Consider the following 26,378-nt stretch of genomic DNA (forward strand, 5'->3'; position numbering starts at 1 on the left):
GGAAAAACAGTTAAGCGCCGTAGCCAGCGAGGCCTTTTCTGCTATCAGATCTCTAGCCTTTGTTACCGCCGTGACACAAGCGATTTCCTTCAGTGGCAATCTGGAACAGCAAGGCAAACAAGGTTAATAAAACACACGTTATAGAGACATGCAGAGTAGCAAACACGCTTGCATTAAAAGCCTGTGTGGTAGGATTGAGAGTGGTGATACTGTCCATGTCATGTGGCAAAGCTTTGGCAACAAGAGCAGCACTGGGTTGCTTTCCAGCTATAGAATGTTGAGAATAGGTTTGAGGTGATGTATGATGGCAGTGCAAGGTAAATAGAGGTGGAGGTTAGCTCACTTATGTCAGGCTTTTACAGTTTCTACTGTGAAATGAGTTTGATATGATTTTATAGAATGTGAGTACTATGATCTTGTGTCAGAAAGCATGACGATAGTTTACAGCATGACAAATGAAGCTGTGGAATATAGTCCAGTCAAGCTAACCGCATTTAAAATGTATTAGTGAGAAACAGCGGCGCGTTTCAAACCAATCCCACTCAATGGTCTTTTTCCAAACCTCTCTCTCCCTTGCACTCCGCCTTTCTTTGTCCTTCTCCTCTTCTTTCACTGTCTCCCTGCGCTGCCGCTCCTCCTCCCTCGCTCTCTGGGCGGAGAGGGCGTCGGCCCAGGCCTGGGCTTGGCCTGACGCCAGGTGGAATGCCCTCTGGAGCTGCTGGAGCTGCCCCAGGAGCTGCCGGCTCTGCTCAGGGGCCAGGTCCTGAGCCCGCTCCGAGATGAACACCTGGATGTCAAAGGCCGCGCTGTTGACCTCACCGGAGCGAGCCGTCAGAGCGGACTGGAGCTCCTGAAAGGAAAGGGATAGATACGTTATTTCTCCATAGCTCCAAGGGTGGTGCAAAGAGAAGAACTGAGTCTCCGATTTTTACCACATGATCCACGGACAACTTGCCTTGCAGAGATTCAGCTGCTGCGTGAGCTGATCACGATGGTCATCTTTCTCTGCCTTCTCCATTTTTTCCATCCCCGCCATTCCTCCATTCATCTGAGCCTCTGTCTCCCGCAACCAAGAGAGCAGACTCTCCACTTGTCCTCCCAGTGACTTCTGCTCAGCGGTTACCGCCTCCTGAGAGAAACGCAAGAGTGATGACATTAAAAAATCTACAAAGAGGAAACAAGGAATTTTCTGAACCCAAACAGGATAATTCATCAAAAAAGTTGAATACGAATTATGGTTCCATGTCACCTCTATGACAAATGATCACCTAGTACACACGTTCTTTTCATGCTCCTTTTACCTTATATGAGTCTCTATGGTCTCGTAGACTTTGCAGAATGCCCTCAGAAAGTGCTCTGGCAGCCTCGTACCCTCGAGCCAAGCTCCGCCCGTCCTTCTCCAAGGCCAATAGGAGCTGCGGAGGAACATCTTTGGGTTGGGGCGTCAACAGCTCCTCAGCGGCCTCCACTTCCTCAGTGACCGCAGGCTCCAAGTCACGCAATTCGAGGTCCAGAGTCTGAGAGACGGATAAGGAAAAGGAAACAAAGGTTTTCTTGATGTGTTTTGGTTTTTTGAGACTAATCTACTAATCAGCTTTTTTTTTTGTCTCACTCTGGGAACCAAATGCACGACTGAAACTGCAAAATAATTCAAGAGTCAACAAACATACTGTACATTCACGTTGGCTGGCGTCACATTAATATAACAGCATATCTCTGCCAGGTAAATATGCCTATTCTTTCACCTCAGTCTGTCTGATGATGTCATCTAAGGCGATGAGGCTGCGGCCGACAGACTGCTGTTGCTGCTGTTTGAGTCGGACCTCAACGTGTCTGACCATGGAGAGCAGAGCCACAATTCGCTGGTCATGCTCCAAGCACTCCTGACGCATCAATGACGACTTTGGGGAAAGAAAAAAATATATGATAAAACATAATAACATGAGTGTATAAATGTAGGCAGTATAGAGTTTCTTAAAAAATGTCTATATGTCCTTCACAAATGATCTGCTACTTCTTACCTTGCCGGTCGAGGATGTCCTCTCCTCTTTGTTTGACACAGTTTCTCGACTCTCTCTGACATCGTCTTCTCCCTCCCCCCAACTCTCGGAGGCTGTATCAGACTCAGTGACTCCAGGTGATTCAGACTCGGTTGAAGTGTCTTCTGAGAGCGAAGGCGCCAATTCCGGAGACTCAAGGTGCTGCGGTTGGTCTTTTGATTTTTGAACAGTGGTGCAATCAACTTCAGGTGGTTGGTGCCTTTTCTTTTTTTTACCTTTCCCTGTCGTTTTATCTGGTTGTGTGCCAGCAGCAATTGATTGAGCTGTGGGTTGGATGTCTGGTTTGCAGGTGACAGCCTTGTGAGGCAAGCCAATGGATTCGGCAGCATTCCTGGTTCCTGAATGTGATTCTTCTTTCCCAACAGATGTAACCGCTGCCAGTTGGACGTGTTGCTCAATGTGAGAATAAGGTTCCTCTGATTGACATAAATATGGTGGACTTTGTTGGCTGGTCTCATCTCCTTTGACACTAATTACAAATTTCTCCCCTTCAACAACTGAAGGTCTCATGACACCACTGGCTGACTGTGTGTCCATCTTCTGCTCCATAGTGGAAGTTGAGTTATCTGAATCTGGTTTTGCCATTGCAGATTTTGTGGTAATTTTTGTTGCCATGTCAGAATCCACTTTTTCTGTCGTTAACTCCTCGGTTTTGTCTGTCACTTTTAGACTCTTAGTCTTCTTGTTCTTCTTTCTTCGTTTACTTTGCTCGGTTTCTTTAGGCTGGACTGACAAAGCCGTTTCAACGTCTTCCTTTCCGAAGCTCCTGTTCTTTTCTTTCTCATTTGAAGAAACCTTGGTCTCCATGTCCTCCTTGACAGAAAGTTTCTTGTCGGTCTTATCTTCTTTGACCCTTCTCAACGTCATTTTGTCTTCTTTGTCCCTCATCTCTTCCTCATTCTCTTTAGGTGAACCATTTGGTCTCTTGACATCATCATCATGACCCTCCACTTCAACAGCCTTAGAAGGCAGAGATTGTGTCTTTACGGTCTTTCCTTGACTCTCCTTCTTCCCCAACTCCTTGCGCAGTGCATGCAGCTCCTCAGCAGCCTGCTTCTCGCTAACACCTTTTTCAAACACCTTTTTGAGGATGCTCTCTTTGGCTTTCAGTATCAGGGCCGCTTTCTCGTCATTTGGTAGAGCAGATTTCTGAGGGAATTCTCGCTCCTTCCTTTTCGCTATCTCATGACTGCTCTCTGGTTGTTCTGGTCGCTGAGAGACCGAAGCCTTCTCCTCAGCTTTCTCTTTCTGCTCCGCCCGTTTTATCTCCTCTTTCTTATCATCTATTTTTCTATCCTTCAAAGCTATTTTTATTGCATCTTTCTCTGGCTCAATAGAATGCTCTGTCAATTCAAGAGATGCTGGAACTGCTTCCTTTCCCTGTTTTACCAAATAATTTTGAGCCTCAACTTTCCAGGCAATCTTTGCTTCACTTTCTCCTTTGGGATGCCCTGTGGAAACTGCCTGACCTTGAATCTGTGATTTCTGGTATTCTTCTTGTGATGTAACTACATCAATGGCCTCAGGCTGTCCTTCAATATTTGCACCAGCTTGATCAATTTGAGATGAATGTTTCATCTCTGGAAGGTGTGTTTCTCCCTCTGATCCTTTGTGCTTTCCGTTCCTTTTATTCTTCCTCTTCTTTTTGCTTTTGCTTTCCGTCTCTTTGGATGGAGAGGTCAACAACTGGTCTGACTGCTCTGCATCTTTGCTAGGTTTGATCTCAATCTTTAAAGGTTTATCTTTCTCCACTTTATTACCCTTCTTGTCTTCAACACCATCTCTCTGTGCTGCCACATCACTCTTTCTATAATCCTCTTCACTCAATTTAGACACTTCAATGCCATCTCTTCTTTCTCCGTCATCTCTAAACTCTGCTGCCACAAAACCTGCCTGGTTTCCATCTTCATGAATCACTGACGTGCCCTCATCACTGGGTCTACACTCATTTTCCCCAACCTTTACGGGTTCCTCACCTGACTTTATAACAGCCGCTCCTTTTCTGACCTCTCCCTGTAAATCTTTGTCAATATCGTAGACATGTGCCTGAATGGATTCTCCAAGACTATCTCTGAGAATGTTCCCCTTTCGTTTATAAACGGTCTCACTCTCACCCATTTGCACTCTCTCATCAGGCTTTTGCTTAGAAAGAGGCTCTGATTTACGGATGTTTGTCTGTGGCACGATCTCTTCTATGGCTTCCTGAACTCTTTTCTCAACATTAGTAACAAACTTACACAAGAGGTCTAGGGATTGGTCGGGCTCAATTGCAGCCTTTTCTTCCACTGACACTTCAATTTTGTCCTCTTCTGTAGTAAGGTCATGAAACAGTGACTGATCTGATACTACAGATGTCAATCTCTTTCCATCGTCCAGTGTAATTCCTAAACCTTTCTTTAAAAGTGGAGGTCTTGAAAGCACCTCAGAGCTTACGTCTGACCAGCTTGATGGACTGTCTGGGCTTGACACTGACATAACAGCAGGGCTGTATGTGCCATTTGATGAGGCAACAGGTGTAGCGCTACCTTCATCCCCCTCCACTTCCACAGAAGCCAATTTCTCCTGAATCTCTGAAGCTATGTCACTGGAGATCAATTCTTTTGCAATGGCATCCTCGAGATTAGAGACTTGTTGTCCAGTGGCAGGATCAAGTAAGCCTCCTTTCAAAAACTGGTTTGTGGCTATTACCCTGGCCATATTGTCTTCAATTAAACCTCTTTTACAGGCTTCAGATAGGGGAAGCCTTCCTCCAGTACTGATGTCAATGATCCCTCCACTGTCTGCCTGACTTTGAAGCAGCCTCAATGCTGGAACTGGGTCAACTAGCTTTGATGCAACTGCCTCGGGAAGGGTCAAAATGTCTCTTGTCTGCCCATCCTGAACACCTCTGAAGGGTTTCACCTCCAAGAAGCGTTTGCCTGTTTCAATATCTATCTTCCCCCTTTTTACAAGCTCAGAATAAGGCACAATGCGTGCAGTTTCGGGGTCAAGCGTTCCTCGTGTTACAGTAGAAGAAGTCATGGCGTCACTGGCAATATTCTCATCCAGAAGACCCCTAGAAACTGCCTCTGTCAATGTCAGTTTACATCCAGAGTCAGGGTCTAAAATGGCTCCGGTCGCTGCCTGGAAAACAACAGCTTCTGGGTGAGATGAAGGGCTGACTTTTCCTTGGTAGACCCACTCTAGTTCTTCCAGCCCAGGCGCAATGGACCGATCCACTAATCCTCTATCTACAGCATCAGGAACTGACAGCCTCATCCCTGAAGCATGATGTATTATACCACCCTCAGCCACCTGTCTTGCCAAAACCTGATAAGCCTCTTCAGATCTAATTAACCCTTTCTGAATAGCTTGCTCCAGAGGAACTGGAGACTTGGACTCTGGGTCAATAACACCTTCCATCTGTAGCTGTAAACTGGCTTTAGTGAGGGCTGTTGCTGAATCTGTATCCTTTCCTTTGCATGCCTTCTCTAGCGCCACCAGTTCTTTTCTTTGATCCTCCTCAATCAGTCCCAGGTTTGCTGCTAGGGTGACAGAGACTTTCTTATCTCTGCATAGGTCAACAATCCCCCCAGACGCCACCTGGGCTTCCAGAAGTCGCGCAGCGGTGTTGGGGTCGATCAACCCTGCCTGAGCAGCCTCCCTTACCCCGCAGATCTGCCTTTTCTCTACATCCACAACCCCTGCAAGCGTTTTATCTGACTTCAGGACACTCCACATTAGATCTTCATCCAGTAAACCCTCCTGCATAACATCTTCCATGCTAAGTGACTCACCGCTGCTCGCATCTAGGAAACCCCCAAACAGACCAGTCTGAGCCATTAATTTAACTGCTGTGTGGCCAGGAAGGACACCTTGGGCCACTGCCTCATCTGGGAGCAACTTTTCCCCTTCCTCTGTCATCAGACCTCCCTGTTTGAGCTCTAGGACCAACTTCGCCAATTCAGCATCCTCCCCTTCCTTTTCCACTTCTGATTCACGGATATCAATCTGAGGTTTGGCATGCTTTGAGTCAGTCTCTGTCATGGGCATCTTTTCTTTGGTCATTTTTAATTCAGTCTGGGAATGCTTTATATCTTTCCTATCATCAGATTGTTTAAATTTAACATCTTCAGTTGCTTTTGCTCCCAGTGCGATGGACTTGAGAGGTTTAGTTGTAGTTTTTCCTTCTTCTGATGTGGTTGTACTTATAGTCCCCTGCAGGTTACCACTATCCCTGGGTTTGAATTCAGTTGCTACCAGCTCATTTGGGCCTTCAAGATTTTTAGCTGAAGCCATTAAACTTTCATGGTCGGATATTTCTTTCTTTTGAGATTTTTCTTTTTCTCCATCATACTTTTCTTTTAGATTACCTGTACCATTCCTCTCAACTTCTTTAATTGGTGCGACAACATCAGAACTTTCTTCTTCAACCTCAGTTTGTGTGTCACTTATCCCTATATCTGCCAAACTAAAATGTCTCACCAATTTCAACTTTCCCTGCTCATCTGTGGTCAAACTGCTTTGTGGTTCAACTTGACTTCTAGATGCTCCAGCAATCAGTTCAGTAGCTTTGACCAATTCCCCCAACTCAGGGTCGAGCAACACCAATCTTTTTCCGGAATGAGCATCCACATAGCTGTGAGTCATGAGGTGAAACAGCAGCTTGTGTTTTGCTTGTTCTTCAGAATCCATTTCATGTGTTGGTGTTGCATCCCAGACAAGGGCTGCGGGAGATGATGAAGGCAATGGAGAGGATGGAGGTGGAGAGGAGCTGGTGGAACTCCAGCTCAAGCGGTTTAGAGATGGGGTACCTGACTGGTTCATGCTGGAAAGAACATCAGGGATGTGGGTGTTCTTGAGAAAACTGACAACACTGGGCTCAAGGGCCTCTTCAGTAGCCTGGTTTAGGGGAAGCACCTGGAGGGTTTCTGGGTTGTACAAAGCCCCAATGGCATGTCGCTGCCTTAGGATGTTCCTTGAAAGCTCACCTGAGATCACTCCTTTTTGAAGAGCCTCAACAATGGGCAGGAGTTCTCCAGTTTCAGGCCAGACTATTCCCATGAAAGCCCAAAGAGACTCAAGGACCAACAGAGCCAGTCGAGGGGAAAGAAGATCCCTGCGTATACTTTTTTCCAAATCTAGGCGCTCTCCACTGAAAGGGTCTAGAATTCCTCCATTTTGCAGCTGTCGCGCTAACATGGCGCAGGCTAGATCCTGGTCCATAAGCCCATGACGAACAGCCTCATCGACTGTCAATCGGTGGCCAGACCGTGGATCAGCAATACCACCGGCAAAGAGCTGAGCTTCAAGAAGTCGCACAGTAACTTTCCGATCAATCAGACCTTCCTGAACTGCACGGAATATGCCAACTTTTCTTCCAGACTGGAGGCAGACAGTTCCTCCAGGTTGCTGTTTGACAGGGAAGAGAAGGAAACCGGAGTCATCGTTGAGGACACAGCGCTCTTGTAGCTCGTGTAGGTTTAATTTTTCAGCTGTGTTTGGATCGATCAGCTGTTTTTGTTGTTGCCTTGACTGGAGTTTTGTGAGGGTTCTGGGAGTCAAAAGTCTCTTGTCATCTGCTTGCTCCAAACTCATAATTTTTCCCATTGAGCTCCTCAGGCCTCCAGTGTTCATCTGGAGTTCTAAAATGCGAAGTGCCACCTCTTCTCTGATGAGCCCAGACTCCATTGCTGCAGCTGCTGGCAACACATTTTGATGTTGGTCATCTGTACACTTAGTATTTTCTACCAAAAGCAAGGCTCTCTCTAGCTCGGAAAGGGACTGTCGAGTGTGTGTGTCGATAAGGCCTTGAGCTAGACCTTGTTCCAGTGAAAGATTGAGAGGGGAGTCAGGCTGGAGGAGCCCACCCATAATGAGCTGGGCCTCCAGTAGTACATGGCAGGTGTCCTGGTCAATAAGACCACGTTGGGCTGCTTTGAACACTGGGAATGTTTCCACTGTTCCCAGGTCAATTACTCCGGCAATGGCAATTTGGGTCTACAAAAATAAAGAAAACAAAATTCCAGTTGACATTCATTCCAGTAACATTGAAGAACAATATGGTATGGCACTTTGAGACACTAAATTAATCAAGTTATGTTGCTATGTTATCATATTAATTATACTATTATAGCATATTATGGCCAGAATCAGATGGTTAGAAAAAGAGGAAAACCCACAACCAGTTGCCATAAAAACATAACGGATATAATTAAAAACCAATAAATAAATAAACATAATTTGTTTCCATGTTCATTATTTGTACATATAAGGAATTTTACTAATATTTCCACATTTGTTTTATATCAAAAAATGCTTTAATACTTACAACTGCTCTGCAATTTTAAAACAAGCACTAAGCATGCAAAAAAGCAACTAGAAAAGGTAAAGATAAAGGAAAACAAAGAGACAAAAGAACACAGAAGCGTTCACAGGAAGAGGTGGATAAAACTTCTAGTAGAGAGAAAAGAGAAAGCGAGCGCTACTTACCGTACGGCCGTGTCCCGTGGCACACGCACTAATGGGCCAGCTTATGTATCGGCAGAGCGAGGCGCGACAGGTGAGAAGCCGGTTGTTAGCAATCTGCATGCCACTCTTAATTCTGACTCCTGTCACTGCACTGACACTAAATCCTCCTGCTGACCTCACTTTAGACTGGAAGAGGCTCAGAATAATAATACTATATGGAAGGTATGTTTAGCTCTTAGATTTTTTTGCAATATACCATGTATCAAATAAGATTGTTACTACTCATTATCATTGGCAGTATTATCTTGTGAGATACAATATGGTTTACGCTTGCGCTAACTGAAAAGTAAACTGATCTGCAGATTTAGCTTATTTACAAATGTCCTGCTTTAGTTTCCGTCTCCCATTCTGATCCTTGGCTCAGAGCTCGGATGTCCACAATTCTCTTCTGGCTGCTGTTAGTGGTTTTCAAGCAAAACGCTGGTTTAAAGTTTCACACATTAATAGTATGCATTAGAACAAACACAAAAACTCTCATTCACACACTGGTGATCTGGACACAACATGCTCAAATGGTGTTTTTTTTTTTGCATAGCTGGCCTCTGGTGCACTTACACTCAAAACCCCTAAAAGTAACTTTTTCAAAGCGTCTATGCTTCAGTGAGTATTTGTTTAGTCACATAAGAGTCCCCTCTAAAAACATAGAACATTCACAGAGGAATCGGTCGTGAGGTTCAGCTGTCAAGACAAGAATTATCATCAAGGATTGCTTGGAACCTGAAATTGTCACACATTCAATACATTTTTTTGACAGATGTACCGTATTGCATGTGGCAGAAGAGGAATGACCAAGTGAGAGCTGACTGTGCATGTATAAATGGTCGATTGTAAACATAAAGAAGGGATAAACTTTATGCAGAGTAAAACATATTTAAATGTAATGCGTTTACTTTATGTAGTGGCATTATTTTACAACTACATAAAGCAAAGAAAGATGATACTATTCCGTAGCTACTAAGATGATTAAAACGTAAAGGTGCATCTATTTCGTAAATTATTTGTTTCTAACGATGGATTCACAAAAAGCGGCGCGCTACAGCTTCTAGCTACCGGCTAGCATGACTTGTGCGGCACCACTAAGGCCATGTATTACCATGTTAGCAGTTCAGCAGATGTATTTTCTGATGACAATGACAGTGATGGTGATGATGATGCCAAAAACTAAGGTGGGGATAGGTGATGAAATGACGGCAGGCTTTTAGGAGAACAATGTGAGTCAGTGGAGCACTCCATGCTACGGCCCAGTTCAGACGTGTCATCCAGAGGATTCTTCTTTTCCCTTCTGTGTTAATTTAGAAAACAATCTCATTTTCTGAAAAAGCTTTTATTCTACTATTTGTACCTTCTCCTTGAATGACAAAAGAGGTCACACAAAAGTGCTAAAAATAAAAAAGTTATTTTAAGATCATCTGGATACATGTCTGAACAGGGTCTGTGATGTTTGTTAAACCGAACCAAGTCAATGAGTGAGACTCGTCAATAGTGGTGACGTCTGTCAAAAATCAGTGAACACACATCATGCTGCACAACGCGCGCGCACACACACACACACACACACTCTCGCTGGCCCACACGCAAACTCACGCTTAGCTCGCAAGCGTTTTCAGCAACATTTTTCACAATTACATTTCGACAAGCTTACAAAACCTGAAAATACATTTTTGTCACGTATGGGCGCTACCCCCCTCTCCATCTCGGCCCGCCCCTCCAACCGATCTACCTTTCTTTCCTCTTCTTTGGCCAGTTGCTGCTCCAGCTGCTGCAGCTGCTGGGAGGAGCTGTTACACAGCTGGTTGTAGGTGGCCTTCAGCTCGTCCAGCTGAGCCTCGACATGAGCACGCTCGTCTGGGGACAACCTGAGGAGGACACAAGGCAGAAGGTTGCAGCGGGTGGGCTTGGTGAGTTTATTGAGCGATGTACCCAAAAAGGATTTGTTCCTTTTATATCATTGACACAAATGTTACCCATGAAAAAGCTCTAGATACTGTAAGCTGGTACAATAACAAGCTGATCATATATATGCCAGTACATATATATTACTGTAAACCTGTCAAACATTCCCTTAATATTCCCCACCTTCCCTTGAGGTTTCATCCAATTCCACAAATTTCAAAAATCTGCTTGAAGGGATAGTTTGGACATTTTTTAAAGTGGCGTTATAGTTATGAGGTACTTAGTCTACTGTATTACCTACAGTAGACGTCTCTTCACAAGACTCCACAGAAATTTTACCTTGCAGAACACAGGAGTTGGTCTACTGCGGCCTCAATTGGTTAGTTTTTTTATATTGTGTGAGTATGGTCTGTCTGTCTGACAGCAGGGTGAAGCGCTGAAAAAACTCTAAATATAGCGTACACTTACTGATATTGATTTTATTTTTTAGGTGTCCACAACAGTACATTGCTTTGCTCCTTTGCTGGTACTACCGTGTGTTTCTCCAAACTCCATCTACTGTAGGAAATACACTGACTATGGAGAATAATTTCTATGACAAGCAGCTGGATGAGAATGCACTGCTTGTGGCTCTGTGCTGGATGCTAGGACCCAGGTGAAGTCAAACAGTACGTGTAGTGAATGTGTGCTGCGTGATCTTACTTGCTGGCCTGTTTCGACAGCAGGAAGCTCTGAGTGCTCCTGATGGCTTCAGCCACTTCGTCTTTCTTGGCTGCCAGCTGTTCACTGATGGCCTTTAGAAGAACACATATGCATGATGCTCTCAGTGCACGACAACCACCATTTGTATTGTTTCAATCAAAGAGCAAATTACATTTAATTCATGAGGAAGCATAATCCTTTGTATACATTTATATAATGAAGCAGTTGTGAGCTGCACAGAACGCACAGCCCACTGGACAACTTTGATGTAAAATGCTGAAATGTAACTTGTCTGTGGAATAATGTGTATAATCATATTAGATTTCTGTTGTACCTGTTGAGCAGCAAGTGAGGACTCGGCGTTGGGGCCCCCAGTCCGTCCCTGGAGGCCTTTGACCCAACCCAGCAGGTCTGAGACCTGCCCCACCCTGGCCTGCTTCTCCTCCTCCACCTCTTTCTGCACAGATACAAACAAATTAAAGATAAATCTGAAACTATTTACCTTATACTATCAACAAAGTCTTCACACTTTGCACTGCAGTGATTTAATCAAACCACTGTACGCTGTACACAGCGAAACAAAGCCCCACCTCTTCTTCTTCTAGTCTTCTCAGGGCATCGCTGATGTACTTTACGTGTTGGGTTGTCAGGGTGACCAAGGCTGTGTATCGTGTGCGCAAGTCCATGAACTGCAGAGAGGAATACAAGATATAGATAATCTTTATATTCAAAATATGCATCCGTGATATTAATCACAAGAGTTTAGCGGACTCTCTCATTCCTCACCTCCTGAGTGATGGCGTCAGAGGAAGAGTGCATCCTCCTCCTCTTGACAGCTGACTTGTGCGTAGATTCCACGAAGGCTCTGTAGGTCATCAGCTGCAGTTCGTAGTCCTAAAGAATACACATGAGTAAGTCAAATGTCTGCATTATGATAGCACATAATACAAGAGAGAGTATTTTTATGTATTAATGGAATACTCGTTGGTAAACTGATACTTATCAAATGCATTTCCACGTCTTCTCGATTGTTTGCGACACAGAACAATGGCGACCAGATCATTTGGACCATCGTAGTGAAACAGCTCCGCACAAACCAGTTCACACATTTGACATGTGAGAAACAAACACAAGGAGTCCTTACCTTCACTGAGGTGCAGTACAGTTTGGAGTGAGTCTGGCACTCGTCTAGTTTGGACTGATTCTGTTCAATCTCAGCTACTAATGCCTGAGGAGGGGAATCGGACATAAAGAACACATATCATTTATTTAAGGCGGTCAGATTTAATATGTCGGGTTCTATTTTCCATTATAAAACATTTGAGGCACATCGATATTTCTAATCTTGAATCGCTATGGACTCGATCCATAGCATTTAGTGGAACTAACCGTCTGCTGGGCCAGCTGTTCGGACAGCGCTTTGCTGTCCGTCTGTCCGGGTTGTGTGTTCTCCTGTCTCTCCGTCGTTTCTTCAATCCAGCTGATCAGAGCGGAGTGACCGTGTCTGTACTGCTGCAGGGCCGAGCCCAGGGCTTCTAGATCGGTCCGTCTGCAATAAAACAGGGAAAGACTTGAGGAACATTCAACGCACAAACATATTTATTGTAAGTACAGCATACGTTTAATACAGTGCACTGCTTTCTGTTTTTCCTATTTTCTTGCATTACAACCTTGAATTAAAATGGATTTTTATTTGGATTTTATGTAATGGACTGACTGACCACTTTAAGACGTGCACGTTTGGGGTTTGCCAAAAGGTGTGTGGGAGACAAAAAGACCAAATAAAGAAACATTTTAATTCCAGGTTGTAATGCAACAAAATAGGAAAAACACCAAGAGGGCAGTGTATCCAGTATGAGAATGTTTTTACAAAAGACAATATATTGTAGCATGTTCTGCCATTATACACTTCTCTAATAATCATCACACTGACCCTCCCTCTGTTAATTCTGCTACTCATCTCTTCCCCAAACCTTCTCTCTTTTCTCATCGTCCCCCCGTCCTGCTCACCGTGTCTCCATCTGTCTCTTGACTCCGCTCCACCTCTCGGCCACCTGATTGGCTCTCTCCTGGTAGCGCTCCAGCTCGGGGCTGCGGTCTGGGTGGAGCCTGCTGAGCTGGGAGCCTGCCTCTTTGGCCCGACCCACCTCCGACTGCAGAGCCTGGAAGACGCCCTCCTGCTCGACAAGCTGGGCCTGCCACCTCTGGAGAGAGATCGGACGGAGAGGATGCAGCACAACGGTCAAATACTTTCACTCCATAAAGTACTAGTTTATATGACAATGTGTCCCTTACCCCTAGTTGATCTTTGAGGCTTTGAATGGCCGCCGTGTCAGCAGGAACGATGTCCTCTTCACTTAGCCTGCTCTCGTTCTTCCTGACCTGGCTCTCCGCTTCATCCAGGCTACGTATCAGGATGTCCACTGTTTTTAACCTGAGGAGGTTAAAGGTAAAATGTGAGTGACACATTCACGTATATTTCTGAGTTGACGAATAGACAGAAAGAGGAAAGAGCTCCCTAACTTTTCGAGGTAGACGGTCGAGAGGTTGTGCAGTTTGTCCGTCTTCTCCACGGCCTTGTTGAGTTCAGACCGGAGGACAGGAACAGCGGAGGACGTCGGCTTCTCCTCGAAGAAACTGACGCAGCGCCGGGACACGTCGCCCAGACTGGAGCGCACGGCGTCCAGGTCAGACTGCAGCTTCTGGACAAGAATGGGAAATGAGGGGGGTGAGTAACGTCCAAGTAGAGTTTAAAAACTCACATCTTTCAAGAAACAGTAACTGATACAAATTATTGCCAGTTACAACCATCAGATAGGGCTCAAACTGACCTCCTGCTCCGCTATCTGGACAGTGTTGTCAGCGCTGTCACCTGACAGCCGGCTGGGGGGCGGAGTCTGAATCCCCCTCATCAGCCTCTGCTCGGCCTCATTTAGACGAAGGGTGATGTTCTGCAGCTCCGACAGGTACGACCTGGAGACCGACTCGTCCTTCTCCACTGGAGAGTGAAATAAAAAAAGAAAGGAGTTATTTGGGACCTGAACAGTAACACTGCAGCCATTTTCTTTCACATATTTCCTTCTGAGATGTAATGGAATAAAAGTATTAAGTGGCATGAAAAGTAAATAGTTAAGTAAAGAACCTCTTAATGTACTTAGTTACATCCCACCCCTGGTCATTTCTAATCTAAGTGTTTAGGAGGCGTGTGTGAATCAATGAGAGTATATATTTGTCCCACCGGTCTCCATGTTGAGCAGCAGGTCCTGGCAGTGCTGCTGGGCCTGCTGGACGTCCTTCTCCAGCTCTCGTCTCTCGCCCGCCGTGAACACTGAGCTCTCTTTGCTGTCGGACAGGAAGTCGGCCAGCTGGGACTCCAGGTGATCCAGGACCTGCTGCCGCTCCGCCGGGGCCTGACAGCGAACCTGACAGGTGAGACACAAAGAGGGAGACGGTGAGTAGGACGACGGGAGTGGGACAGACTGGAAAAGGAGAGGACAGATCGCAACTGGAAGTCAGTCTTACCGTGTCCAGGTTCCATCCGGAGACGGTCCGGATATCTTTGAGCAGGTAGTGCCAGGACACCACACTCTTCATGTTCACATGCAGTTGATGCCACAGAGACATGACCTTCTGGTACAGCTGCTCTGCCCTGCACACACACACACACACACACACACACAAAGTTTTCTTACCACTTCCTGACATATTATTATAGAAACTGGAAACCAGTTCCTCACCAAAACATCCACACCTTATCACCACCTTTACAACCATCATTATCCTGTTCTTTACTTCCACTACCTGTGCTCCTCGTATGCGTCTCACCTGCTGGCGGTGTCGATGGCCTCCTGGTTGGGAGGTGGGACGGTGAAACACACCGAGGGGACCATAGCCTCGTTCCCCGTCGTGCTGATCACCTTCCACTTGGTCCTCTGAGAGTTGTCCTCCAGCACACACTCCTCGCCGCGAGTTATTGTGATCTGAGAGGAGGCGGGGGGGGGGGGGGGGGGGGGGGGGGGGGGGGGGGGGGGGGGGGAGGATGGATGCAGACACAGAAAAAGAGAGAGGGGGGGATGGATTGAGCACGAATGGAAGGGGGGAAAGAGAGGATGGAGGGGGGGAAAAAAGATGGTTTTGGAGGTTATGGAAATACAGATGTTGGGAGCGAGGACGGGAAGAGGAACAGATGAGGAGAATGTGAAGAACAAGATGGGAAAGTAAGAGAATCAAACAAAGGGAGGATTTTGATGTTAAAAAGACGAGTTGAGTGAGGTTAGATAACAGGATGGATGGAGGAGAGATCAGATGAAAAAGAAGACGAATCGGGGAGGAGAGAAGTGAAAACATGTAAACCAAAAGTTGATAGCAACAAACCCATAATGCAACACAAAATACAAACATTCATGAATTTCATGAAGTTAGCAGAAGCCCTAAAATGATATGACATTAAAGACCCTGACAGGGGAACGATGCCATGTGGACTGAAAGCTGCTTTGCACCTCTACACTGGAAGCCTTTATTGTGAAAGCAGCAAATATTCTCCAAACTTAAAAGGGACAGTTCAGATTTCTTGAAGTGTGGTTGTATGAGGAATTTATCCAGAGTCAACCTACAGTAGATGGAGTTTGGAGAAAGACAAGAATACCAGCAAGGGAGCAAAGAAATAAACTGCTGTGGACGGGGGCTGCAGCAAAATGTATTTTAGACACCGAAAAATATCAATATTTAAGTTTGTGCTAAATTTTTTAATTATTTCATGACTTTACCTTGCAGGAAAACAGCATTATCAAAAGGGGAACTGAAGTCGTTATCTTAAGAAACTAAAAAGGCTTATTTTACACACAACATAAACAAACTAACCAGTCCTGTAACTCCTGTGTTCTGCGAGGTAAAATGTTTTTTTTTGTCAAAGGAGTCTGGTGATGAGGGCAAGATGAAGGCTTCAGTTCTCCTTCAGAAAGGGCTGTCTGACAGCTGTGAAAATATTCTAAACATGGCGTATACTTGAACTGATATTGACTTTTTTTCTACAGCAGTACATTGATTTGCTCCCGTGCTGGTTCTGCTGTCTGCTCCTCCAAACTGGCCATCCACTGTAGGTAATACACAGACTATTGATAAGTACCTCATACAACCCCCCTTCAAAACATTCCAATCGTTCCCTCAAAGAGAGGTTTACTGATACCTGGGCTGAGTTTCACAAATTCACCAACGAGTTAAAAACAAACAGCAGCGACGTGGTGAATTAAAGAAACTCAGCAAGGGACAAAAACAAAGTCAGAGCATTTATTTCCTAAAATAAACACAAGGCAAAGCCACGAGACTGTGAGGAAGTGTTTAAGGGCTGCCTCCCCCACCCCCCACCCTCTCTCACCCACTCCCTGCACACACCAGTCATCAATACATCCATAATGCAATGCTATGTACATGGAATGTAAATCAAAAGTTTAAAGCAGCGACTTGTTATTGCCTGACTGACTGAAGGAGGGCGTGTTAAATCCAGTTCAGCTCACTGATTGCCACCTGCCCTTATCAGCGCTGATGCCAATTACAAACCCACGACTACGCGCCTTGTCACACATGATGGTTAATCCATGTGGTTCACTTTTTTGATAAAATATCTAAACAATAACCACAATTTAGCGTTTTGTTCTGATGGATCAGGCCCGATTTTCCATTTTTTGGGTTTCAGGGTAGAAAATCCAATGAATGGAAGATAGAAGGACCAACACACCTACTGTTTAACTAATTTCACCTGCCAGGGCGGGTATCAAACTCACGTCACTTTAATGACATCAGCTGATAAGAGAGGAGCAACCAGGGCGGCGTGTGTGCAGTGTGAGAATCTGAGGTGAGAGAGGGAGAATGTAGGCAGCTATACCTGAACGTTTGTCTTGCAGGCCCAGAGGAAGGGAAGAGGATGAGGAAGAGGAGAAGGAGGGAGTGAGGAGGGAAAGGCAAATAAAGGTACATGAGGGTATGGAGAGAGAAAGGAGGAGACACAGGAAAGTGAAGGAGAGAAAGATTACTTTTGGTCACGTGCACGTTTGCCAGCACACACTGAATTCTTTTTGCATAACTTTCAGCTCTGATTTCTAGATCGGTGATTCGGTAGAAGACCAAACCACCGTCCTTCTTCACCTGGATACAACACCTCACATTTAGTACGCTTCGATGGACAAACTGACCCCAGAGGAATCTAACGCGGCAAACTAAAAATAGCAGCGTGAGGGGGCAGCAGCGAGCCCGTGCTGCGATGGGGGTGCTGGTTTTTCGACCGGGCCCGGAAAAGGGGATGAGACAGATGTTTAATTCATCGGCTCTTAGATTCCCAGAGGACATCACAGCTGAGAGTGAGAGGAAGGGAGAGAGACTTTCTGTGTGCGTTACATAAAAGCAGCACTGAGGGGAATCAATGCACAACTTCAGCTCTACTCTCATTATTCGCTACTTTACTTCTTGTCTTTTGGCTTTTCACAAAGATCTAGTCAGGTATTTTAGTTTTTTTCTGAAGAGAACAAAAGGCAAAGAGCATCTATTGTGAGAACTATGTGAGGGATAAATGCTGGAACATTGTTCAGCTTCCAAATTGAGCGCTGTTATTTATACTTGCCAGTAAAAAATAAAACAGTTGGAGCAGTTACTAAAAAAATAAATCCACTATTATTCATCAATAGGGACCACTTAGGTGGAGAAAAGACATTGTGTAGACGAACTCATCAATTTAAAGATAAAAAACCTATTTCACAGTATGGAGGAAGGAGCCATTATAGAGCAGCCACAAAGTGGATGTGGGAGGGGCTTGGAGAGGAAGTGCAGGGCAGAGAGGAGGCGGTCGGTGGTGAGGGTTAAAACAATAAAGTGGGTGAAGTCACAGTTTGTCTCGTCCTGGAAGTCTATGGTTCCTGATACAACACAGGTTTTTCAGAGCTAAGATGGGAAAAGCAAGACTGGCTCATTTTAGATCTACAATTTAATTTGGTTTAAACTAAAACATGCACACGTATGTGGTGGGTCGCCATACCTCTATCTGTCTGTAGTCGCAGATGGCTCTTATGGGCGTTGTGGCTCCCAGGGTGCTCTCTGCGTTGCGGGGGCGGAGCTGCACCACCGCCTTGGCCCGGCCCACCAGGCTCGCCACCGTGCTCCGGTACTCGATCAGCTGCTCCTTCTCCTCCTGCAGGACGGAGAGAGTCATTAGGACTGCCGATCACTTCACGCTGGTTAGTTGGTCTCAGAGTAACAGTGATTCATTTATACGGTCAAACAGTCCATGCAGCATAAACAGGAAGGAAATATTATGAAGCCTTTATTATTGTAGTAGACCATCTATAAGAAGAGGACGTAGTCATCACCTCGGTTCTGTATTTTGGCCGTCGCCATCTTGTTTTTTCCAACCAGTAGTTTCAAGTCTTCTTCAATACAGCATGATGTTCATTTAGTAAATTATGATTTACTGATGATTTAGAGTCAAATAGACCATAAAGCAGAATATGCTTTAGGGCGGGGCTACCTTTGTGATTGACAGATCACAACTGTAAATACGTAAGTGACCATATTTGGAAGTGAAGGAGAGACGTAGAGATGCCACATACGCCTCTGGTAGCAGTAGTAACCTGTCAATCACAAGGTAGCCCCGCCCTAAAGCATACTCTGCTTTATGGTCTATTTGACTCTAAATGGACCATAATTTACTAAATGAACATCATGCTGTATTGAAGAAGACTTGAAACTAGAGATTGAGACCATAAACTCATGTTTACAATGTTTACTGAGGGAAGTAGAGTCATGTTCTCATAGACTTCTATACGACCAGAAGAGTCGCCCCCTGATGGACACTAGAGAGAATGCAAGTTCATGGCACTTCAGCATTGGCCTCATGTTTCAGAACCGGAGGTTTCCAACTGAAAATCCTTGAAAGGGACAACATATTTCAACCACTATGGGTCTTTGTCAGGGAATTTATCAAACAACCTACAGCGGTCGAAACATGTTGGCTCTGTTAATAAATGCTTTTTGATGGATTGATAGATTTTGGAGAGCCTGGATTCCTGTTTACCAAGATTTTTTTTCCACATTTTCCAAATCACCCGAAGCTATTTGATTTACAGTTGTAAACACACATAACATAATCTCTCTCCTAATCTGTCATTTTATGAGATAGTCAAGTAATTTTTGTCAGAAACTGTTGATACATCTCCGGAAAAACCTCATGGTGGCGCTAGAGGAGAAGTCATTAGGCTTCATGCTGGGAGATGGTGGGTGGGCTGACTGGCATTGACATCCTTAACTAAAAATATGACTTTACATCTTTCTATAAGTTATCTATTTTACGCCAAAAGAACTGTGAATTATGAACGAGAATGATGGGCAGCCTATTAGCCTGTAGCCCCTGTGACGAGTGGACTTCCTGACTCAGCTGCTTGTGTTAGCTTGGGCACTATCCATTAAACATTTAAAAAGGTGAGCTCTTCCACCCTGACAAGTACAATTACATTGAATTTATGTGTGGCCCCCAGCAGAGAGAGTCATTAAGGGTTTAATATAGAGAGACGAACAGCAGGGAAAGAGGTAGTGATGGATTGAGTGAGAGGTGGAGACAAAGTGAGATAGAAGGAGGGAAGGGAAGCCGTTATAAATAACCTTCAAATTACACCCTAGAAATGAATTTCACACTGAGACGGCGTTCGCTGCGGTCAGCACTACTAGAACAACTCAAATGACGAGCTAGAGGAAACACAATTAATCACAAGATACATTGAAATGTGCGGGCATGAAGAATTCCAAATTAATTAGAACCACAAGATCAACAGCCATCACTATGAGAAGAATTTGATTATCAGAGAAGCGTTAATATGATCTCTGGTCCTCTGGGTGTGATGACCTTATTACTACATCTAAGAGAAGTTTGTCTGTAGATGTACCAAACGACAAAGATGAATCATCCATCTTCAGTGACAGGAAGAGCTCATGAAATCTAACCGTGTATGAAGAAGTAGTAAAATATCAGAATATTCATCAAATAGTGATGCAAGTCTGATGAAAACCGTAATCTCTGCATGAAAGAGGGTGAAAGGGCTGATTCAATATCCTCTCCTCGGTTATCATGAGAGTCAAACAAAAGATTCTGCTGTTTGCTTTTTTCCATTATCAGACAGAAGCTTTGGTCTTTTAGTATCAACTTTCAGCACTGCAGACTGGAAACTGATCGACACAAACGGAGGCGGACGCACATAGATGCAAACAGCGTTGGATAATAGCATGTGGCTATAGACGCACACGGTACGTCCCAATGCTGCACACAGACCTGTGAAAAGAGCAGCTGTTTGTGACACGCGCCTCTTTATCGAGGATACGCTCGCTGCTCCGGACTGTGCAGCGCTGCCCGCACTAACGCTGCCATCTGCTTCAAGTCAGAGGTGTGTGTGTGTGTGTGTGTGTGTAGAAGGTAGGTGTGAAGATGGCAGTCTAACAAATGGGACACGGATGGGGGGGGGTGTGATTCAGCGAAGGCACTCTCTAACAGATTACTTCCCCCGTCATGTGGTGTGCTGCGGCTGCCCGAGGCACAGCAACAATCAGGAGGACGCTGGTGTGCTAAGGCCTCAGCTACTGCAGCCCTCTGCTGCTCCTGTGCTATGTGTACGTGCAGAACTAGCTCATGTTGAAGCTTCTCCGGGACTCTTTCGCATTTTTCATGTATAGGTTTGCTCTGTGGACACAAGGTGGCAGCAGAGCTTCTAAACCTGAAGGAACGCAGTAAGTTGGGATGAAAAAGAAACATCATTATCTTCATCTATATACATTTATCCGGAGAATCTATATTAAAAGTTTGACATAAACTTACAAGCAGCAGCCACTTTAAAGAACTTGTGATTGGTTGAATTAATTACAAACAAGCCAGAGCGGTTTTTTCCCCCCTAAACCAGATTGATCATGTGTAGAGCCAGATGTTAAAAGGTTAAGCTAACAATATCCAAAAGAGAGGAGAAACTTTGTAAACGAGAACCTTTTATTTTGAAGGGGAAGGCCCTTCCTGGATTGACTGTACTGAAATAAAGACTTCATTCAACTGCTATTGTTTCCTATCGAGTATCTTCGATACATTTGAGAGTAAGAGAGAACTGGAGGTACAAACTGAAGGGGGACAGATACCATTGAGTCCTGCAGCAGGTCCTCCAGCTTGCTCAGTCTGCTGTTCTTGTCACAGGTGTACTGTCTCTTGATGGTTTCCTGGAGCTGGCGCAGGTACGACTCACAGTCCCGAGCATCACTCATGAACTGACACGGGAGACAAGGAACAGTAAACATGATTAGAATGATTTTCACGGGGACCTGTAGGACAGTGAACATGAGATATTCTGTGTACATGGTATTTGACATATTCTGACGCTCCGTTTGAAAGCTAACTTTCTGCACGGGAGCAAAGCTGCACCGGTATTCATCGCCTCACCTGGAAGTACGCCGTGTTGTCTTTGAGATGCTGCTCCACACACACGCACAGTTGGTTCACCCACTGCCACTGAGTCTGCAGGGCTGCGCTGTACGCCTGAAAGCACGCAGAGAGACATGTCACACAGCGGTTACTTACAGCGCAAGCTTCAAAGAGGAGCTACGAGGCATCAGCAGGGATGTTGATCGGCACAGACAGTCAGTGTCATCAGGCAGCTTCTGAAACTTCTTGTTCCGGAGAATAGGCAGTGTGAACATGCAACCAAGTATGAAAATCCCAAGTCATCCGAATGATCGCAGGAATGATATAATAATATTGTTTTCTACAAAATATTCATTCATTTTCAGTATTTAAACCTTTAGATTCCAGTTTAATTACCTAATACCAGTTTGTGCTGCTTCTAGCCGCCAGCTCAGCCGTCGCCATGTTGAGAGCCATTAAGAGACAATCAATAAGCTCCTGATCTCTTATAAAGCACCTTTAAGGGTCTGAGTGTCTGTACTTTGGGTACACAGCATATTAAATATGTATTATAGGAGCTGAGGGAAAACTTTCAAAAATATAAAAACCTTGCCAAAATGTTTAATAAATGCATTAATAACACAGCCAAAATAATGGAAAAATTAAAAAGCCCGAGTGAGGCAAAAAGGTTAATATTTCTATTGGATATAATTAGAAATTCAAAGTGCTTGGCAAAAAGGTTTACAAAAGGTTACATTTTACATTTTTGAATCCAATTTACATTTATTGACTTCTAAAAATGCAATCCAACAAAATATCATGAAAAAGCATGGAACCGCTCCAATAAATGAGTCAGAGGCAAAAGCCGACATCTCTAAAGGTCATTCAGTCTCAGTGAATAAAGTCACAGGTTCACCTCCACGGTCTGTTTGGCTGGATGGTTCTCCAGACACAGGCGGTTGGCGGTTTCCTGGAGCGACCGCATCACATCTTGTTTTTCATCCAGCTCTAACCTCATTTCCTGCAAACAGAACAGGAAAAGATGGGTGGTTACAGTAGATTACAGGTTGCTTTTTTTTTTTTTTGGCACCGGCCTGGCTTGTCTGCATGTAAACACTACTGATGTATGTGTAGAAAACATATTTGGACATAATTGCGTTCTGTAGAAACTGTGCAGGGAGGCTTGTTTTATGTATGCCTCTCGTTTTTCTTTCAATAGACATCTTCCAGAGGGCTGCGGTGTGCAGTTGGTGTTTTCCGAACTGGACAGGAAGGTGGTGAACCTTTCCTCCACTCACGCTGTACAAGTCTCTCTTGGCGTTCATGCCGGCGTTGTTGTCGCTCCAGTCGAAAGCGATCTCCTCCTCCTCCCTCTCGTTGAGCCAGATCAGCTCCTCGGTGCAGTGCGCCACAAACGCGTGCAGGCTCTCCAAGCTCCGCTGGCGCCATGACGAATGTTCCTATGGCAACCACACAAACAGACATCATCGTCATGCTGATCAGCAGTGCAGGGAGAAATAAAAATAAATAAAAAAGCTATCCTCCGGGTGTTCTAGGGGATTATACTTTTGGTACGTTAGCAGGGATTTCAGAATAAATTAGCATTTATTAAACCATTTTTAAATAAACTTTCATAACAAGGATATTAATTAATCTTTTAAGAGCCATTATTCCACAACATGTCATTTTCTGAATTCCTGAATATTAGATCATTATTATTATTATTATATATTATATCTATGCGCACATGCACACAAAACTGAGAGAGTAAGGCTTTGAATATTTCACCAAAAAAAGAAAGAAACAAAATGTCTTTTAATTCAGGAAAGCAAAACTGAAGTAAAACATGCATTCATACAGTGTTAGGAATTAATAACACACGTAAAACCAGAAATATATTAAGAGACAAGAAGCAAGAGGGGACAAAGAAATCAAAAGAGAGAGGGGGGGGCAAAAGAGAGCAGATGCAAAGTTGAGTGCGAGTCATGGTGTAATGGGATTAACTGAGGAAGGGGGTGAACTGAGACAAAGACACACACACACACACACACACACACACACACACACACACACACACACACACACACACACACACACACACACACACTTCTTTCTCAGAGACTGACCAGTAGTTTGCAGTATTGGTGCTCCAGCTTGGCCAGGGTTTCAGAGTAACTGCTCTTGAAGTTGGGAGATACTTTAGCCTGAGTGAGAGGAAGGCAGAGCGTCGTCACAAACCCGCGTCTCTCAGCCCAGAGATCTCTGTGTTGGTGTATGAGCGATGTGTGCGTACCTCGTAGCTGCGCGCCTCCTGCAGGCTGCTCATGAGCTCTTCCACTGCGCTGTGTACGGCGTTGTGCTCTTGGAGGTTGTTTTCTACGGAGGGGAGGTCGGCGCCCCATTCAGCGCGCTCCAAAAGGTCCTGAGACGCACAAAGAGCAACGAAATATTTAATATTTGTATCCCAGTGAAAAACATTTATTTTCTTAACCAATCAATATTTTTAAGTATTGTTTCAGTTGAATGTGTTTTCAGACTTGTAATGGCTTTTGAACGTAGATTTGATGTTATGGTAATATTAATGTTATTTAATCTCTTGACCGTTTCATACTTTATGATATTATGGACGAATGAATCATATTTTCCCCTGAAATATAAATGCTTTCCAATAATGTTTTACTGTTTTCTGTACAGGGTCCAAGATCCACTTCATGGTATTTAAGTATTTTTTCCTATAGTTTCCTATTGATAGTGCAAAAGTTCCTGCTTCCAAAAAGTGAGGATTCTTTTCCATATTATTGTTACCTGAGTAACTGAGAAATAAAAAGATTTCCTTCACTATTTCTTGACATTTCATAGACTAAATTGAATCATCAAGACCAATAATGAAAATAATGGCTACTTGCATCCTCCAATATTACAGCTACAGTTTCTGACCTGCGTCTCCTCCACCCATCCGAGCAGCTCGTAGATGAACCTCAGGCTTCCTTCGTCCTCCGATGACGACATGGCCACCAGCTGGGAGCGGGCCGTGGGTCGCCGCAGGAGCGCGGCACCGACTGCACCCACGGCCCCCACGGCTCCCAGCAGGGTCTGGCCCAGAGTCAGGCCGCCGTCCGTGGCTCTCTGGCTGGGGCGCTCTGCCCCCGTGGTGCCCAGGGCCTGGGAGAAGTGGCCTTTCCTGTAGACGCTGGAGCACTGCAGTCTGAGGGAGACCAGCTCCTCTTGAAGGCAAGACACTCTGGTGATGTGAGAAAAACGTAGATAGTTACTTACTAATTCCTTTCCCTGAGTTGATTTGCCTAAATGGTACAGTACATAAGTTAACAGCTGCACTGAAAGGCATCACACGTTTTAATAAAGTTTCATAACGGCAGTCTAAAACTCATGGAGCAGCATGCAGATGTTTCTTTTTCATCTTTTTTTGTCCCCACTGACTTACACCAGAGCACCTTTATACACTTGATGAACAGTAGAAGAGAAAACACATCAACTGCAGTAGATAATTATAAGATTTAATAGCAAAACACAGAGCGGCTCGTTGACCCATAATGAAGTATAATGAGCCGTTTGTGTTTATACTAATGAACTCTGAGAAGAGTTGAACCCTTCTCTCGTTCCCCGTTTGAGTCAACCGAGCCAGTAGAAACTCACCTGAACACCAGCTGCTCCACCTGGTAGTACTTCTCCTCTCGGAGGACTTTGAGCTCCTGGTTGAGTTGTCTGATCAGAGACTCACAGTCCTGCAGGTAGCACGCCAGCTCTCTCTCACACTGCACCGCCTCGCCGCTCTCCACTCGAGACATGTCCTGAACACCACAGCAGGCAGGCGATGGATGAGCGTTTTGCTTTTTTGTATATTTGGCTTATGTGGTAAGGTTCTTTTTGTTCTAATGTTCTAACGTTTGGTGATTCCCCGGCCATAGATTCAGTAAACAATACAAAGAAACTAAATTAGCAGCAAATAACAGCAAGATTACTTTGGTTTAAATAAAAAATATATATCAAATGAGGGCTTCTAATAAAGTGACTATGTGGATAAAGTAAAAAGATTATCTTCCTTCGGAGATAATTGGCAACAGAGCAGGAACTAACTGGACCAGTTGTCTAAGTACGTTTGAGTCCACACAGCAACAGGCCGATAATTAACATATTGCAAATTACCATGCAAAATTATCCAACATTCACCGAACATAAACCTGACGCCCCTGCATGTGTGTGTGAAAGGAAGAGCACTCACAGCCTGGAGTGTGTTCTTAGCGAGGGTGAGCTTCTCCTCACAGTCCAGAGCCATGTTCTGTATCTTATTAGCCCTCTGAAGCAGCAGCTCTAGCCTGAAAACACAAACATGTAGGGATTAAAGGGGCAGGTCCATGAAAATCACACTTGATGAGAAACTGACGACAAGGACTTGCATCAGCGTTTTTTTACTTAATTGCATGCATCCTGCTGAAGTCGATATTTGAATGGATTTGTGTGTCTGTGTGTGTGTATGTGTGTGTGTGTGTGTGTGTGTGTGTGTGTGTGTGTGTGTGTGTGTGTGTGTGTGTGTGTGTGTGTGTGTGTGTACCTCTCCACAGCCGGTCGTAGAGCCTTCTCTCTCTCTAGCATCTCCAGGATGAGTTTGCCCCACTCCTCCTCGAGGTCGTTGGGATGGAGGCCCTGAGGGAGCTTGATACGACCGAACTCTATCCATACCTGGACACGCACACAAACACACAGTGATTACATACTTAACATCCCATGATGCTTCAGTGCAAGTACACACCATAGACTGTATATAAGAAGTAGACGTAGTC

General features: G+C 44.7%; 1 protein-coding gene across 20 annotated transcripts in view; it reads right to left on the reverse strand.

Moving 5' to 3' along the window:
* Positions 1 to 26,378, reverse strand: part of macf1a (microtubule actin crosslinking factor 1a) — a 219,256-nt gene that overhangs the window by 73,548 nt on the left and 119,330 nt on the right. For 12 of the 20 annotated variants that reach the window (XM_068710871.1, XM_068710870.1, XM_068710863.1 and 9 more), the window contains 31 exons: positions 26,150 to 26,277; positions 25,820 to 25,913; positions 25,234 to 25,388; positions 24,517 to 24,820; positions 23,873 to 24,001; positions 23,706 to 23,783; positions 22,878 to 23,039; positions 22,496 to 22,600; positions 21,619 to 21,714; positions 21,321 to 21,446; positions 18,190 to 18,342; positions 17,047 to 17,058; positions 14,991 to 15,145; positions 14,688 to 14,814; positions 14,404 to 14,587; positions 13,997 to 14,163; positions 13,689 to 13,867; positions 13,461 to 13,599; positions 13,176 to 13,369; positions 12,555 to 12,714; positions 12,310 to 12,393; positions 11,952 to 12,059; positions 11,756 to 11,854; positions 11,500 to 11,622; positions 11,166 to 11,257; positions 10,291 to 10,426; positions 2,022 to 8,039; positions 1,746 to 1,901; positions 1,302 to 1,517; positions 956 to 1,129; positions 563 to 850 (listed from right to left, as the gene is read on the reverse strand). In XM_068710871.1, the coding sequence (XP_068566972.1) occupies positions 563 to 850; positions 956 to 1,129; positions 1,302 to 1,517; positions 1,746 to 1,901; positions 2,022 to 8,039; positions 10,291 to 10,426; positions 11,166 to 11,257; positions 11,500 to 11,622; positions 11,756 to 11,854; positions 11,952 to 12,059; positions 12,310 to 12,393; positions 12,555 to 12,714; positions 13,176 to 13,369; positions 13,461 to 13,599; positions 13,689 to 13,867; positions 13,997 to 14,163; positions 14,404 to 14,587; positions 14,688 to 14,814; positions 14,991 to 15,145; positions 17,047 to 17,058; positions 18,190 to 18,342; positions 21,321 to 21,446; positions 21,619 to 21,714; positions 22,496 to 22,600; positions 22,878 to 23,039; positions 23,706 to 23,783; positions 23,873 to 24,001; positions 24,517 to 24,820; positions 25,234 to 25,388; positions 25,820 to 25,913; positions 26,150 to 26,277 (10,341 nt within the window). The remainder of the gene's footprint in view (positions 1 to 562; positions 851 to 955; positions 1,130 to 1,301; positions 1,518 to 1,745; positions 1,902 to 2,021; positions 8,040 to 10,290; positions 10,427 to 11,165; positions 11,258 to 11,499; positions 11,623 to 11,755; positions 11,855 to 11,951; positions 12,060 to 12,309; positions 12,394 to 12,554; positions 12,715 to 13,175; positions 13,370 to 13,460; positions 13,600 to 13,688; positions 13,868 to 13,996; positions 14,164 to 14,403; positions 14,588 to 14,687; positions 14,815 to 14,990; positions 15,146 to 17,046; positions 17,059 to 18,189; positions 18,343 to 21,320; positions 21,447 to 21,618; positions 21,715 to 22,495; positions 22,601 to 22,877; positions 23,040 to 23,705; positions 23,784 to 23,872; positions 24,002 to 24,516; positions 24,821 to 25,233; positions 25,389 to 25,819; positions 25,914 to 26,149; positions 26,278 to 26,378) is intronic. The other 8 variants (XM_068710876.1, XM_068710874.1, XM_068710873.1 and 5 more) reach the window with 3 other exon arrangements.

The sequence above is a fragment of the Cebidichthys violaceus genome, unplaced genomic scaffold, assembly GCF_023349555.1.
Source record: "Cebidichthys violaceus isolate CVI_PGR_0920_01 unplaced genomic scaffold, fCebVio1.0.p SCAF_16, whole genome shotgun sequence".
Taxonomy (NCBI): Eukaryota; Metazoa; Chordata; class Actinopteri; order Perciformes; family Stichaeidae; genus Cebidichthys; species Cebidichthys violaceus.